The following is a 13,642-nucleotide window of genomic DNA, read 5'->3' as shown; positions in this document are numbered from 1 at the left end:
ACGTTGATTTGTTCCATTAGTATTTGCAGATTAATATTGATCAGATCATAACAGACATGATTCATACAGCTTCTCACCAGGTGGACTGGTTTGTTTGGATTTATACTGTTTAGTTTCAGTATAAAACTTTCCCTGAGATAAGTTTGGAGATAATTTGTTAAAACACAATGTCAGAAAATGGACATTATCATTCTGGAAGTGTAACGTGTTCTTATGGTGATTTATGTGAGCTGACACCGTAAAATGATTGATAGGTTGTCTATATAATGGAACACAAGTGGAGAAAAATATTCATGAATTATTCTACGTTAGAGCATGTAGATGAAGAGGACTAAGGGGTGATTCCAAAAGGCCCTTCAGATGGCCTTTTTCTTTATTAAAGGGTAGTGTAACAATGGAAATACACATCATACTTTATATGCGTTTCCCGTTTTTAAAAGTGCAATGAGATTACATTAATGATCAGAAAGTCTCAGAGCAATGGTTCACCCAAAGTCGGGGACTTTGAAAAAATTGCGGAAGACATCAGTGCTTTGATCACAAAATACTCTGAATAATTTAGTCAGTTGACATGGTAGGTACGGAAATGACTTCAGGGGAAAAAATAGTATTAAGTTGTAATCAGAATGAGAGGCTACAGTATATTGTCTCCCAGAATTCTTTCACAAACCAACACAGCATTAAAAATCCTTTAAATAACAACAGGTTAAATTCTTATGTATTAAATACTTATCATTTCCTTTTTTTATTATTTTTTTTAAGTAGTATTATAAGTTTGGCTTACAAAGTCCCAGCAGTAATTTGCTTTTGAGTGTCTTCTTCTTAAAATTTTGCTGGCCAGAATGTTATTGCACTGATAATTAAGAGTAAACACTCTCAAATACACTATTGGTGTAAAGTAAAATTTTTGCTTTGACCAGAGGCTGAGGGGAGAGCCTCCAGGCATTCCCCTCCTCACAGGGGCTCAGTCAGTGAAGTAAAGAGATTCAGACCTCAGACTCCAGGCTGGATACCCTGCCCCAGGGCTTTGGCACATAGGGACTGTTGACTCTTCGTGCAACCAACACCTGCCTCCGCTCTCTGCCCCCAGAAAGCAGGTTGTCCCTCTTTCCTAAACCATCATAAGCTCCAAACACACTGTTGTTGTAAACCACCGGCCTGTCACTCATACGAGGCAGCATTGCTGCATTATCTGGGCAGTGGCTGGTACAGGGAAACAGGTGGCACATGTCCTTTGAACCATTATAGAACTGGGATGGTCCTTGTGCCAGTGGCCCCACGTACACTGGTAAGTCTGTGTATGAGTTCAGGTAGGTGGAGTAATGTCTGTGCACCACTGTTGAGGAGGAGCGACGCAGGGCAGCAGCATTCTGCAGGATTGCCTCTCTGTAAGAGGGCAGCCGGGTGGACTCGGAGTATTTGAGCTTTTGCTTATAGGGATAGGAACCCATATGAGCTGGGTCCAAGTAGGCAGGCTCAGCCGCCATGGGGTAGCAGGTTAGGTTGTGCCCCAGACTGCCGTACAGCTTGTGAGGCTTTGGGTTGGGTCCCACCACCCGCGGAAACAGGTCAGGCATGTCTGCTCGGGTGGAGGGAGCTGTGGATGTGGAGGGCTTTGTCTCATCTACTTGATGGATTCTATCGTTGCCCCATGTGGCTTTGAGGAATGAGGCGCGACGGTTTAGTTTGTCCTTTCCCAGTAGTGGGATGTCATCCATTTCCGGCTCCAGGTAGGGCTTCATACAGGAGTTGCAGCTGGCGCTACCACCAGGGTAGTGTCCTGCAGTGCAGGCCACGGCAGCTGCATCAGGGCCGTGGTTGTTCAGGAGGTGGTTGGCCCTCAACTCAGCAAAGCAAGATCGAGGTTCATCGTAGTCACTTCTCACTCTGGGGTCTGCGGCATCAAACACGTAGCTGAAGGACCTCCTTCTCCGACTGACACAGTCAGGAGGGTAGCTGAACTTTCTCCTTAGGGGTCCTTTGTGCTCCACGTAGATGTCAGGTACCTGGAACTCCCTGTAAGGTACAAACGGGGATGAAGAGTGCCTGGCCGGGTTCTCCACGTAGAGCCTGCTGCTTGGGTGTGGATTTGAAGAACCAGAGGGTGTAGGGTCCCTGATGGCAATGTGTGGGCTGCTCAGGCTGGAGATGGGCAGAGTTCTCTCCAGCAGCTGCTGGCTGCTGCGGGTGGGCAGTGTGTATCGGAGTGGTGTGGGCCGGGTTACCACTCTGGGCTTTTCCAGGAGGGGTTGTGTAGAAGTGTCCCCATAATGAACTGGAAACGTAGGTGTAATGGCCCTCTGAGGGTACGGTGAGTGGTTGTCTGTGATGCTTGAGATGTAGGGCAGACGGCCATGGGTCATGTCTGTGGTTGTAACTCTGGGTGGCAGGCCAGCTCGCACATTGTCAGCTCCACGTCTACTCCAGTTCTCGATTGTTTTGGTGGCACTGTCAAGAGAGTTATCCACTCTGGCAGAGGACACCATGTCCTTGGCTGTCTTCAGCATCTTAAGCATATTGGCTTGTGAATAGTTGGTAGTGATGTCTGGACTTTGCATGCTTCCATTGCGGTCAGTTTGCTCTACTCCATTAAAGCAGCTGTAGATGCCCTGCAAAGAGATTGAAAAGTAGAGTCATAATCTATATGCTTCATCAGATACCAGAATTAACCAGCAATCTACTTAACGCTCAAAAATTACATTAATGTTTTGTAGCAGGGGTTTGGTAAATTCACATTCAGTTCTTACTTTACAAGCAAATGCGGTGAAAGCAGTCCTACAGAAATCAGCTTTTGTAGCGAGAGATGCTCTTCTGTCTCCGTGATGAAACTGCTGTTTTCACACAGCATGTAAAAAACCTCAGGCATATAAATGTGAGTTGCTGATCTTGCACATAACATATTATTTTCTCTATTTTTTACCCCCGCCAGCTTTATTTTACTTTCAAATTGTGAATGGCTTTGGAATGCGTAATCTCATCTTTTACCACTCTTGATGCAGAGATGGTTTTTAATGGAGCAATTTAAATTCAGTTTCTCAGGCATCATGACCATCACGTCATTTCAGGAAATATCCATGAAGTCGTTTGATTGCTGTAAGCTCATTTTATTTTATTTTTCTTGTTGCCTTGACCTATTGTAGCTGTCTTGTGATTTAACTGAATACATTTCCAGTCCTCAAAGGGAGCTTTACTACTACCCACACTGCTGCACTTACAGTTTAAATATTGCATTAAGTCCAGAAACTGTATATTGCAGTAAATAAACCCCTTTCATTTTTGAGGATTACTTACTCTACTGATAGCCAGGAGGAAGTCCAGTCGCTCTGATTTTCTGACTGAATGTCGAAGTTTCCAATAGAGTAGATGTTCCCAGGCAAAAACCAGCAGACTCAGGCCCATAGCAACAAGCAGCATGTAGAAAACTCCTGCCATGTTGTCGATGTCCAACTTGCTGCTCATGACCTCTTTCTTTTCGTTACGGCAGATGCCTGTTAGCCAGACAGTCTGTAGCTTTTGTGTGTCACCTAGGAGCAAGACAGAATAGAGATTTAAGCCCTATTTGTGTTGTATTAGTTTAATCTGGTCTTTGAGCAAGTAATAGAAAATCTTTCAATCAGTAAAGAGATTCATTTGGAGAGGATGCTGAAATTCTCTGAAATAACAGGTGCATCTCACTATGTCAGCTCTTCTGCTGTTGACTTTGAAAATTAAAAATCTTGTTCAAGCAGCAGTTTCGAGCCCTGTTATTAATTGTTGTGTTTAAAAAAAATAAATTAACATGCAAGACATACATGACAAGATGGGGTTTAAGTGACAAAGAAAAGGAACAAAACACAACATAGTGGAGCAAGATTCAAGTGTAAAGTGTGTGATGTGATGAGTGTGTCTAAATACAACTCATCCAGGAGGTGAAATACATAGATACATGAATAAATTATAATAATAGTGATTTAACAACAATTATCCCAATGATAATGCTTGAGTCTGCCCAAAACCTACCAGTTTTATTTTTAATGTTTAGTACGTATCAGCTCACGTATTTGTTCCACTACTCCTGTTTACGACTTAAAGGCACATTGTGTTAGAATTACTGATGTCAAGTGATAAAGATGCACATGGCAGTTGCTTCAAATGCCAAGCACACCTATGAATGTACGGTGGCTGTCAGTGGCCAAAATCCTTCCAGACATGTGAGTGGATTAAGTGGCCTCAGGTGTAGCAATGACTGCCCTACAGTCTTCTACTGACGTCTTCTGTGGTTCTTTTAAGGTGTTACTTATCCAAACTGTGCTCTGGCACAGACAAAGCCGGTACTGCAGTTTTAAACCTTCAGACACAAAATTGTTTGTCCATTCAGAGACAACATAGTAAAAATGATGGTACAAATATGGCAGCAGCCATCTATGGGGACCCATGAGAAGGGCCATTCTAAGAGAATAAAACACAAGTTATTTAAGCAACGTGATTACATACAAATAGAAACGTAGTTTTTAATAAAATTAAATCTTTCTGTCCTTTACCTTTGATTATTTTGTTACATGCCTCACCTTTAAATCAGTCATTTGTTGCATGATGTGCAATGAATGAGCATCATCAGTGACTTGTCTTCGGTTGCTTATTTTTGTTTTTGTCTGAACACGACATTACAAAAATAAATGGTACTCATTCTAAATCACATGACTTTCCTAGGGTCTAAGTAATGTGATAGCATTGTGTACGTCGTGATAATATTAATGTGCATTATTATCCCTCTTACCAACTATTGCATATTCTGCCAAAGGTGAGCAGGCTTTGTCATAAGGAGCTTAGTTTACCAGAATAATCTCTTCAGACTTGGGTGTTATTGACATGCCTTTATAGCAGATAGATGCTGCTATAATAATGTTTTCTAATCAATATTTACATCAGTTTCTGGTTGCTTTCTTTTTATGGGTCTGGTGGCTTTTATTGTGTCATAATACTACAATATATGTGTCATTTTCATTCCTGTTGTCATTGGTATTCAAGTGGATGGAAACACTTCAAATACTTTACCATCAGCCAGGAACTGCAGCAGGGCCAGGTCGATGGGTCGTTTCCAGCGTGAATCCTTCTGTAGGGCGATACCATAACCAGTAGTAGCAAACACTTTCCCACTGCCAATAGTCACTAGCTTGCAGCCTTCATCTTTGCCAGCCATGTAATTCAGCACAGCAGCATCATAGATAAAAGCATCCAGTTTCCTAGCAGGGCAAAGAAAGGAGTCTTTGTCAAATCACAGAACTGTTTCACTTGGCTTTTTGCTTCCACTGTGTGTGTGCACATACTGTATATGACTCTTGGCAGGCACGTACCCTGTTTTGAGGCTGTTAAGGGCATCCTCTACTCCCTTCTGGTTGTATTTGACCATGTGGGAGTGCATCTCGGGGTAGTTACTCCTTATGTTGCGCTCTGTGCTGCCATTTGGGACTGTACCAAAGCGGAACGGAGGATACTGCTCCTGTGGCTTTTGAAACTGTTGAGAGAGATGGAAGAAGAGTTACAGTAACAATCGTGATCTGTTATTGACATTCTGCTCATGTAACTGAATAAAAACCACCCTCCATCATTTAGATAAAAAATATTAGTGTGATAAGCCATGATGTATGTGCACATGATGAAATTCACTTTGCGTTGTTACCCTAATGATTTGTGATTTCACTACAGGACTCTTCTGTCATTTAGAAGTGCCATAGAAGCTGAAAGGCACAGATTAAAAGCTTTCAGACACTACTACAGTGACATGAACCATGTCAGCATTTGGTTTTTAGCCAGAGCTCAAATGAAAGCTATCCCGCAGGCTTCTTGTTCTGGTTTTTTAAACATCATACTCCACAAACATATATATTAAGCTGGTGTCCAGGACATAATGCCAAGAGCAATCCAAACTTTCTTTCATCCTTTTTTTTTTTTTTTTGCTTTTGGCAGTACTGTATGCATTTAATTATCTTCACGGAACTGAAGCAAGATGGGTGAGAATACAGTAACTAGATTTTTTTCATTTCCTAATGCAAAAACTTCAAATACATAAGGGACAATGTAAGCTCAAGTGTAAAAAGAACATGAGAAAGGAAAGCTCGAACCTCTACAGAACCAGAACGGGATCCTTACAGGGAAATGTCAGTGTTTCTCTTGGATAGAGAAAAACTTGAGGTCACTTTACTGGACAAACTGCAATGCTGTGATGCAGAATGATATTGAGTAACAGTAAAAATGCTCTTGTTTCTTTTACGACATTATAGAGCTGGTGTAATGAAAAGATCATTTAAAAATGACTTTTCTAGGATCATAATGAGCAGCAAACAGTTTGCTCTTGTCCTCAAATACCTCTTTTACTCCCTTCAGTTGCCTCAGAGCAAAGACTACATATCTTTTTTTCTACTAATAGTTTAACATGGCTTTCCTCATCAAATATGCCTATGTAACACATCCGCGGGGCAGGACAAATATGCATAAGATAATACCAGGATATTACATTCAGCATCTGCCCAGTTAATCCCTTGTATAAAATGTCATATACTTTCCACTGACATCCTATTCCAGAGTCTTTGTAATTCATTTTCACTATATGTTTTTAAAGCATAGTGTTAAGTCGAGGCAATGACTTTGCCATTTGTGAATTATTTGTAACTCTGCCACATATTGTTTACAAACCCAGAATAGTCCCAGAATGCTTTGTGTTTTCCTAAGCTGTACATTCAACAGGACACCGCACACAGCACCGTTAGTGATGAGGGTCTGCACCTTTTTGTCACTCAGTCCAGAGACTGTGTCGATGTATTGCTCCTGGATCATGAAGGCAGCCAGGTTTGCTGTGTAGGAAGCCAGGAAGATGACGGCAAAGAAAGCCCAGACTAGGACCATGATCTTACTGGTGGTGCCCTTTGGATTCTCTATGGGGACGGAGTTGTTGAAGACAATTCCCCACAGCAACCATACAGACTTCCCAATGGTGAAAGTGGGACCTCCTGGATCTAAAATGAATGAGGCCAAGAGTTGACAAGGCAGAGTTAGTATTTACATGGTCAACAATGTGGGATGGTTTACTTATTTATTTTTTTATTTCATTTTTTCGGTCAGGTGCCTCTAATCAAATTCTGCAGCAGGAAACTATTTTGATGATCTATAAGAATTTATTCCAGCATCAGGCCATTAATAAAAACGCACGACAGAATATTTGGAGATCAGTCTCCCCTTTTGTCAGCGAATTCTGCATCCATTTTTCTTTCTACCCGTACTGTAAGACCTCTCCAGCCAGTAAAAAACAGTCTTATCTTTACTATAGTCTAATCTCTTTCTCTGTCCCAAATTCCCTTTCTTTTAGTTTTCTTTTCCAATATTGTCTTCTTGCATGTCTTTGCTGAATCAGCCACGGTACGCGTTCAAAATGGCTGGTGCGTTTATATCCACGTGCTAGTGTATGAGGGGCCGTTTGAGACATTATTCAGAATTACCCTCTCACAGACACGAGAAATTTAAGTCATTCACACATTATACTGAAACCTCTCATATATTATACTGAAATCCTTCACACATTATAGTAAAACCTCACAATTTTTTTTCTGTAACAAATATTCACTTTGTTTTTTATTTTTAGTTCAAAATAAAATGTAAGAAAAAAAGAGTCAGGAGTGCAGAGCTTTAAGGTTGGAAAAGTGCGTAGTGCATCTTTAATTATATATTTTTTTAATTATTTTTTTTAGCCAGCAGTCAGAAACCTACTAATTTTACTAAGTTACTATTAAATTATTAAATATTTACTAATTTTATCTTCAAGGGCATTAAATAATTAATCAAATACTCAGTTATGATAGTGGATAAAATAGATTTTTGGCTTAAAAAAAATCACAAACCAATTTTTTATTACAACAAATGCTGAGTAAATATTTGTCAATAAATGAATGATTAATACCGGTTTTATTAATTCTGCCTCTTTATTTTGTTTATATCTGATATTTTCTTGCAGCTTGGATAAGTCAAATGTTTCTTCCATGTGCCTATCCCATATATTTTTTCAGTGTTGTGTATTGCTCATAGTTCCTGCAGTTTTTTCTTTTATTTCCCCCCTTTATCAGTCAGAGCTACTGGATATTTGGCACTGAAATTTGATTAGCTGGCAGGTTACCCATTTTGTCTATGTAATTTTTTTAAATAAAAATTGGAACATCTTCGGTTTGCTTTTTCCAATAAAGATCCTCAAACTAAAATCAAACTGCTGTGCAGAATACATCATGAAAGACAATAACAGACAATTACGGTAAAACAGCCGCCTGTCTGTCAGATTACTTGGTTCAGATAATACTCAGTTACATTCTAAAATCCAATTCAAGAGCATGTCCTTTTTTGACATTGTTCTAACTATTATATATGATAAAATATTGCACAAAATGACATTTAACAAAGATCGATAGGCAAGCCACGATCTTGCCCATTTGCTTCCTTCTTTGAAGGATTTTACAGACCACATGGCTCTGAAATGAAACCGCACTATCTCAGTTTAACAGCTATTGATCCAATATGTGACCAGTGTAAATGGGCTTGGATACCACATGCTCTCTAAAGTCCCCTAAAGATTGTGGTGTAAGAGGTACAGTATTGCACCTGCCTGTAAGTTTAACTCTGCAGGTATTTCAATTAATTTGATTTAAGTGCCTTTGTCAGCATGATAACACAATATCATGCAAACATAGTAATTATGTGCATATTAAAACCTAAAAAGAAATAATATATTAAGATTTTTAATGTTTATTTTAAGGTTGTAAGTGTATATCAAATTTTTGCTTGGGTAGCTTTGTACTTTATTTTATTATTTTATTTATATTCCAGTAACGCGTGTCCGTCCAGTGAATAACAGGTGTGCAGGCGGCTTTTCTTAGGTGACATGGTGTAATATAAATATTCATGTTTTTTATTTTAAACCTTGACAAACAAATTAAAAAGTTTACTTTAATTTGATTTAAACATTTGTTATGAACAAGAATACAGTATTGAGCATAACATTAGTTAGGCATGTCAAGTAGTCAGTTAAACCCACGTGTCACTAAAGCTCCGTGTTGGCTTACCTTTGGCACTGACCAGGCTGCGGTTATACCCAACGGGACTGCAGTATTCAAAGACAAAGACGGTGATGGCCACGACGGTCAGACACATGACGAACATCATCACCCAGACTGCTGGACTGTAAGGTTCTGCAGGGAGAGGGAGCACAATGTAAAATTGATTATAAAACACATTTGTATGAATTGTATTGATGAATACAAATTTAGCCTCTATTCTAACGAAAAGAGTGATAGGAAGAATTACTGAGGAGGGATATCTAACAAAAGGGAACCTTCAGAAACTGAATGAACCGCTGCACCGAGATGCTATCTCGGTGTGTCATTGAGCCACAAGGCCATCCCTTTGCACCGATAAGTTTTATGTTAAACTGAAGCAAAATGCATTCAGTAGACATTCTCACCTAAAAACGCAGATGGGGAAACAGTCCCGTTACTTCTCGCCACCATCACACTGATCCCAGTCTCCACAAATGGCACAGAAAAGTCAATAATCTCTGAACGCTCCTCATTGATGGTCAGTGAGCCGATGGCCATGTCTGCCCGTTTGTAGAACACCTGTGGAGGAAGGAAGTCAGAAGTTGGTTGTTGGATAAACGTTTGACCTTTTAAGATGATTTATCAGTGAAGTAAACGTACTCGACCTCTTTTCTTGGTGGTGATACACTTAAGAATGTTATATTTCCTCTTTATCCCAGAGCATAATGTTTTCAAGTGTTTTTTTTTGTTTGTTTGTTTTGTTTTTTCCATGTGTACGCCTGTGGTTCCCATTCCCCCACAGTATCTCCATATCTTAAAAAAGCCTAAAGGGAATTTAATTTAGAGAAATAATGTGAAAATTAGTAAAAATAAAAACATCTTCATCTTCCTTCCTACTTTGCAGAATTTCTGCAAATTCTATGTATATTAAAGTGTTCGTCATCTGAAACAACACATGCAGTGATGTTGATGTTTTTAAATGTAGTGAGTTCCTGTGACCCACAGGTGACAATTTGAGTGGGTCCCTGTGAAATGCAGTGGGTCACCAATTTAAAAAATGTATTTTCTATTTCTTCTGTTTTTTAAATTGTAGTGTTAAACTCCTGTGATGATGGTGTGGTATGACATGGTTATAATTAACAGACATATTCTTGTATATATATATATATGAAACTGAAGAAATAAAATTCCAAATCTGAAAAGGTCACATGCAAACAACAAACACCACTTTTCTTTATTATTATTAACACAGATCAAACACACCATATACCAATCTTACTGTCACTCTTCCTGTAACTGATGCCAGTGCTTTTTTTTATTATTGACATAAACTAATCAAACAGGCACCATAAACAACAACAAATTAGAATTCAACAATATGTACATCTATTAAGTTAAATATGTCATTTTATTGTATTCTACGCCACTCGTCTCCCCTGCTCCACCGGACTCTCCTGCTTTCTCTACCTCACCTGTGTCACACTGTTCTTCACCTGACTCTTGGCCTACTCCTGCCTGTCGCTCAGTTCGGATTTGAAGATGTCGTTTTTTTATCAGGAGCTGGTCTAATGTGGTCTAGATTCCCAAGGATTCAGTGGAATCGCCCCTTTACACATATGGCAAATCCCTGCGTTATTTACACGTGTTGACAACATTTTAGAGAAGTTCATTGTTGATGGGCAGAAACCGACCAATCAGAAGATAAGACACGTCACACGTCAGCCACAGTCTCCACCTCTGGAGTCTCAAAACTCCAGCAGTTGAGCGAGTGAGGACTGTTTAACCGAGCGTGCAGAGACAGAATTGAGAATTGATCGCCGTTGTGAGGACATCGGTCCACATATGTGCTCACAGTGTATTAATGGGCTCTCACCAGGGTGATTCTCAGCTTGCAAATACTGTGTTTTTCTCTTGCAATGCAGAAATGCCTCCTAATTTACTCATATCACCTATCATGTATCACTCACTCGTGTTTACCGTGCACATGCGCACTATTACGACATTTTGACGTTCATGTGAAACGACTTAATTCTTGGTATTTTGAAGGCGTGGCGCTAACAGTATAGCCGTGGCAGCTGAGTCAATGTAGGTGAAACGCTGAAATTCCTTTTGCTAGTTACTGTGATTTTAAATACTAGTTGTTTTTGCAGAGCACTGCCACATTTGCTCAGTACAGTTTCACTCTTGATATGGTCCGTAAATGTGTGCAAATCATGCAGTATAATTTACATTTATAACATCTGGGAAAAAATAAAATCTAAAGGCATGGCAGCTTTAATTTTGATGTTCCGATGCGCCATGTGTATTAACCCTGTATATTACACAAAACCCTGTAATGTTTGTTTTTTTGGAGCTTTTTGGAGTGAGTGAAAGTGACAGGTTAAGTATATGATCTATTAATTGATGGAAAATTTCAGTATTTAAATTATTCTCAGTTCTCAGTTAATCAAATAATTGCATAGGAAGAGTTTCCCACTCTGGACCCTTAGTGGAATATATCTCCTTGTACTATTTAACGAAGTGCATGTAATATTTGATGCAGTTTCTGAGATGTACTTTATGGTTAAACATTTGCTCAAAACCCTGTTAATAATTGTCTTCTGCCCCCTGGTGGGTGCCATTTGCACCACAGTAACAAAACTCATTTGCAAGCACATATATACAAATTAGTTTCTTTTTTCTTTTTTTAACGTTTTGTTAAAGGGCCAGGTGAAGACTTAATATAATTTTTTCCCGCCCATCATTTCTTGAGGTAGGCAGTAAGGGTTAAATGAAGCAACAAAGTAAATAATTTGCAACAAGAATTTTTTGTAATCAAGTTAAGTAAGTTACCTTCTTAGTTCTACACACAAATTTGTATGATTTGCTTGCTGTTTCGTTGAATATATGATAATTAAGATTTAAAAATAATTACACTGAAAAATTGGAGGCCATATTTCCAAGTTGCTTACACTTTAAATATTTAGTCACATGATTCATATCTCAAAAGAGGCGGTGTTATTTTTACTTGTGCTTGAACATCTTAGACTACCACAGTAAGTTTAAGCTCCACTGGGACTGGTTTTGAGCCTTCTCTGCCTTAACACACTCCTCTCTGTCATGCTGATGGAAAGCCTGTGGATTTACAGTCCAGACACCCTGCCTCATACAAGCCATTAGCGCTCCTACGGAAGCTGATGCCTCATTGAGCACAATGGCCTTGCTGTTTTTGAAAAGGAGTGTGTGGAGTGGAGGCCAGCTAATGTTGTTTCCCTCACCTCTGCAGGAGGAGGGCCAGCTAAAGGCAATCTGACTGTAGATTATTCACACTTTGTCCCCCTTCGTGTACATCCGTCACTCCTTTACACAACACCGCAACCTTGGTATTCGTTTGTTTACTCATTCATGGGGAAGCATCTTTTATCTTTATTTCTTCATTTTTACAAAGAGGCTTGTATTCTTATTTCAGTAATCGTTATTATGTACAGAGCCATTTAATTTGTATCACAGGGAAAGATCTGGTTTGTTGAGCATTGCAACCGTGTCATTAAATTGAATGAGAATAAAAACACTCCATATATTTTAGTTTTTTTTTCAGTTTGCTTCCATTTTTTTGTAATTAATATTATGCTACTTCTTTAGTTTCTGTTTTGAACCTTTTTTCTCTTTTAATGAGACAAAAGTTTAGAGGCTGGACCACAGTTTGTTACGATAGAACAGAAATGTTGGTGAACAGCTATAAAAGGTAAACTACGATCAAATTATGCTACGTCAGTTTTATTGGTGGGATGGAGGGTAAATAAGTGAAGCCTGGTTATTATTGGATATTTAAACCACAGATTTTCCCACATACGCTCTCTGCCTGTCAGCTGGTGGGAGTATGCTCACGTGCGTGTGCACATGTGGTTAAACTGGGAGGATGCAGCAAGGCTAAATAAAACAAAGTTTTTGCACTGCTAGCAAAAGTACCAATGGGAAAATGATGATAAATCAAGGACAGACATTGCAACTACCAAAATAGACAAGAAAATATGAGGTATGTTTTGCCCTAGACTTGACCAGGTTGTGGTCAAGTAATAGAAATGGTCAATGGGGGGTAAGGAAGAGAGAGACCACAGTGTGCTGTATGTCTCAAAGTATCAGCATCTCACAGTATAAAACCAAAGAAGTTACAACACCACTTGGGGAATTCTCATCCTGAACACAAAGAAAAGCATATTGATTACTTTGGAAATAAACTACTCAACTGGCGTATATAGCAGAGTTGTTTTTATTAAAGCTGCATCCGACTCATCAAAGTCTCTCCTGAAGTAGAATGCAGAGTTTCCTGGTTTAAAATGCCTCTTGGAATTGGCAATTCCTTCTGCCACTAATGTGGTTTTAGCTATAGTTAATGAAGAAGCAGCCAATAAGCTAAAGACTATTTCATGTGACATTTCTTTGTATGTTACTTTGTGAATATCAGGGTGCATGTGGTAGTGGGATCAGGGGGGCTTGACATTACTGTTGTCGATGAAAAGTTGGGCCCTGCAGAGGAAGTTTGGGAACTAGTGTTGTAGAGTCACAAAGGACGTGCTGTCATTTAAATAAGGTAAATAATGTCAGGCTGA

At 39.4% G+C, this 13,642-nt stretch overlaps 1 protein-coding gene across 1 annotated transcript in view; it reads right to left on the bottom strand.

Annotated features, from left to right (window-relative positions):
* Nucleotides 1-339: 339 nt before the first annotated feature.
* Nucleotides 340-13,642, bottom strand: part of grin2ca (glutamate receptor, ionotropic, N-methyl D-aspartate 2Ca) — an 84,344-nt gene continuing 71,041 nt past the window's right edge. Inside the window, exons 7-13 of the mRNA XM_041975721.1 lie at nt 9,479-9,632; nt 9,081-9,206; nt 6,763-6,992; nt 5,334-5,494; nt 5,035-5,222; nt 3,292-3,524; nt 340-2,609 (exon numbers count right to left, since the gene is read on the bottom strand). Coding sequence (XP_041831655.1) covers nt 987-2,609; nt 3,292-3,524; nt 5,035-5,222; nt 5,334-5,494; nt 6,763-6,992; nt 9,081-9,206; nt 9,479-9,632 — 2,715 coding nt within the window. The 3' untranslated portion in view covers nt 340-986. The remainder of the gene's footprint in view (nt 2,610-3,291; nt 3,525-5,034; nt 5,223-5,333; nt 5,495-6,762; nt 6,993-9,080; nt 9,207-9,478; nt 9,633-13,642) is intronic.

This window comes from Melanotaenia boesemani, chromosome 2, assembly GCF_017639745.1.
Source record: "Melanotaenia boesemani isolate fMelBoe1 chromosome 2, fMelBoe1.pri, whole genome shotgun sequence".
Taxonomy (NCBI): Eukaryota; Metazoa; Chordata; class Actinopteri; order Atheriniformes; family Melanotaeniidae; genus Melanotaenia; species Melanotaenia boesemani.
Note: the sequence above shows the minus strand (reverse complement) of the source record. Positions and strands in the feature narration are given on the sequence as shown.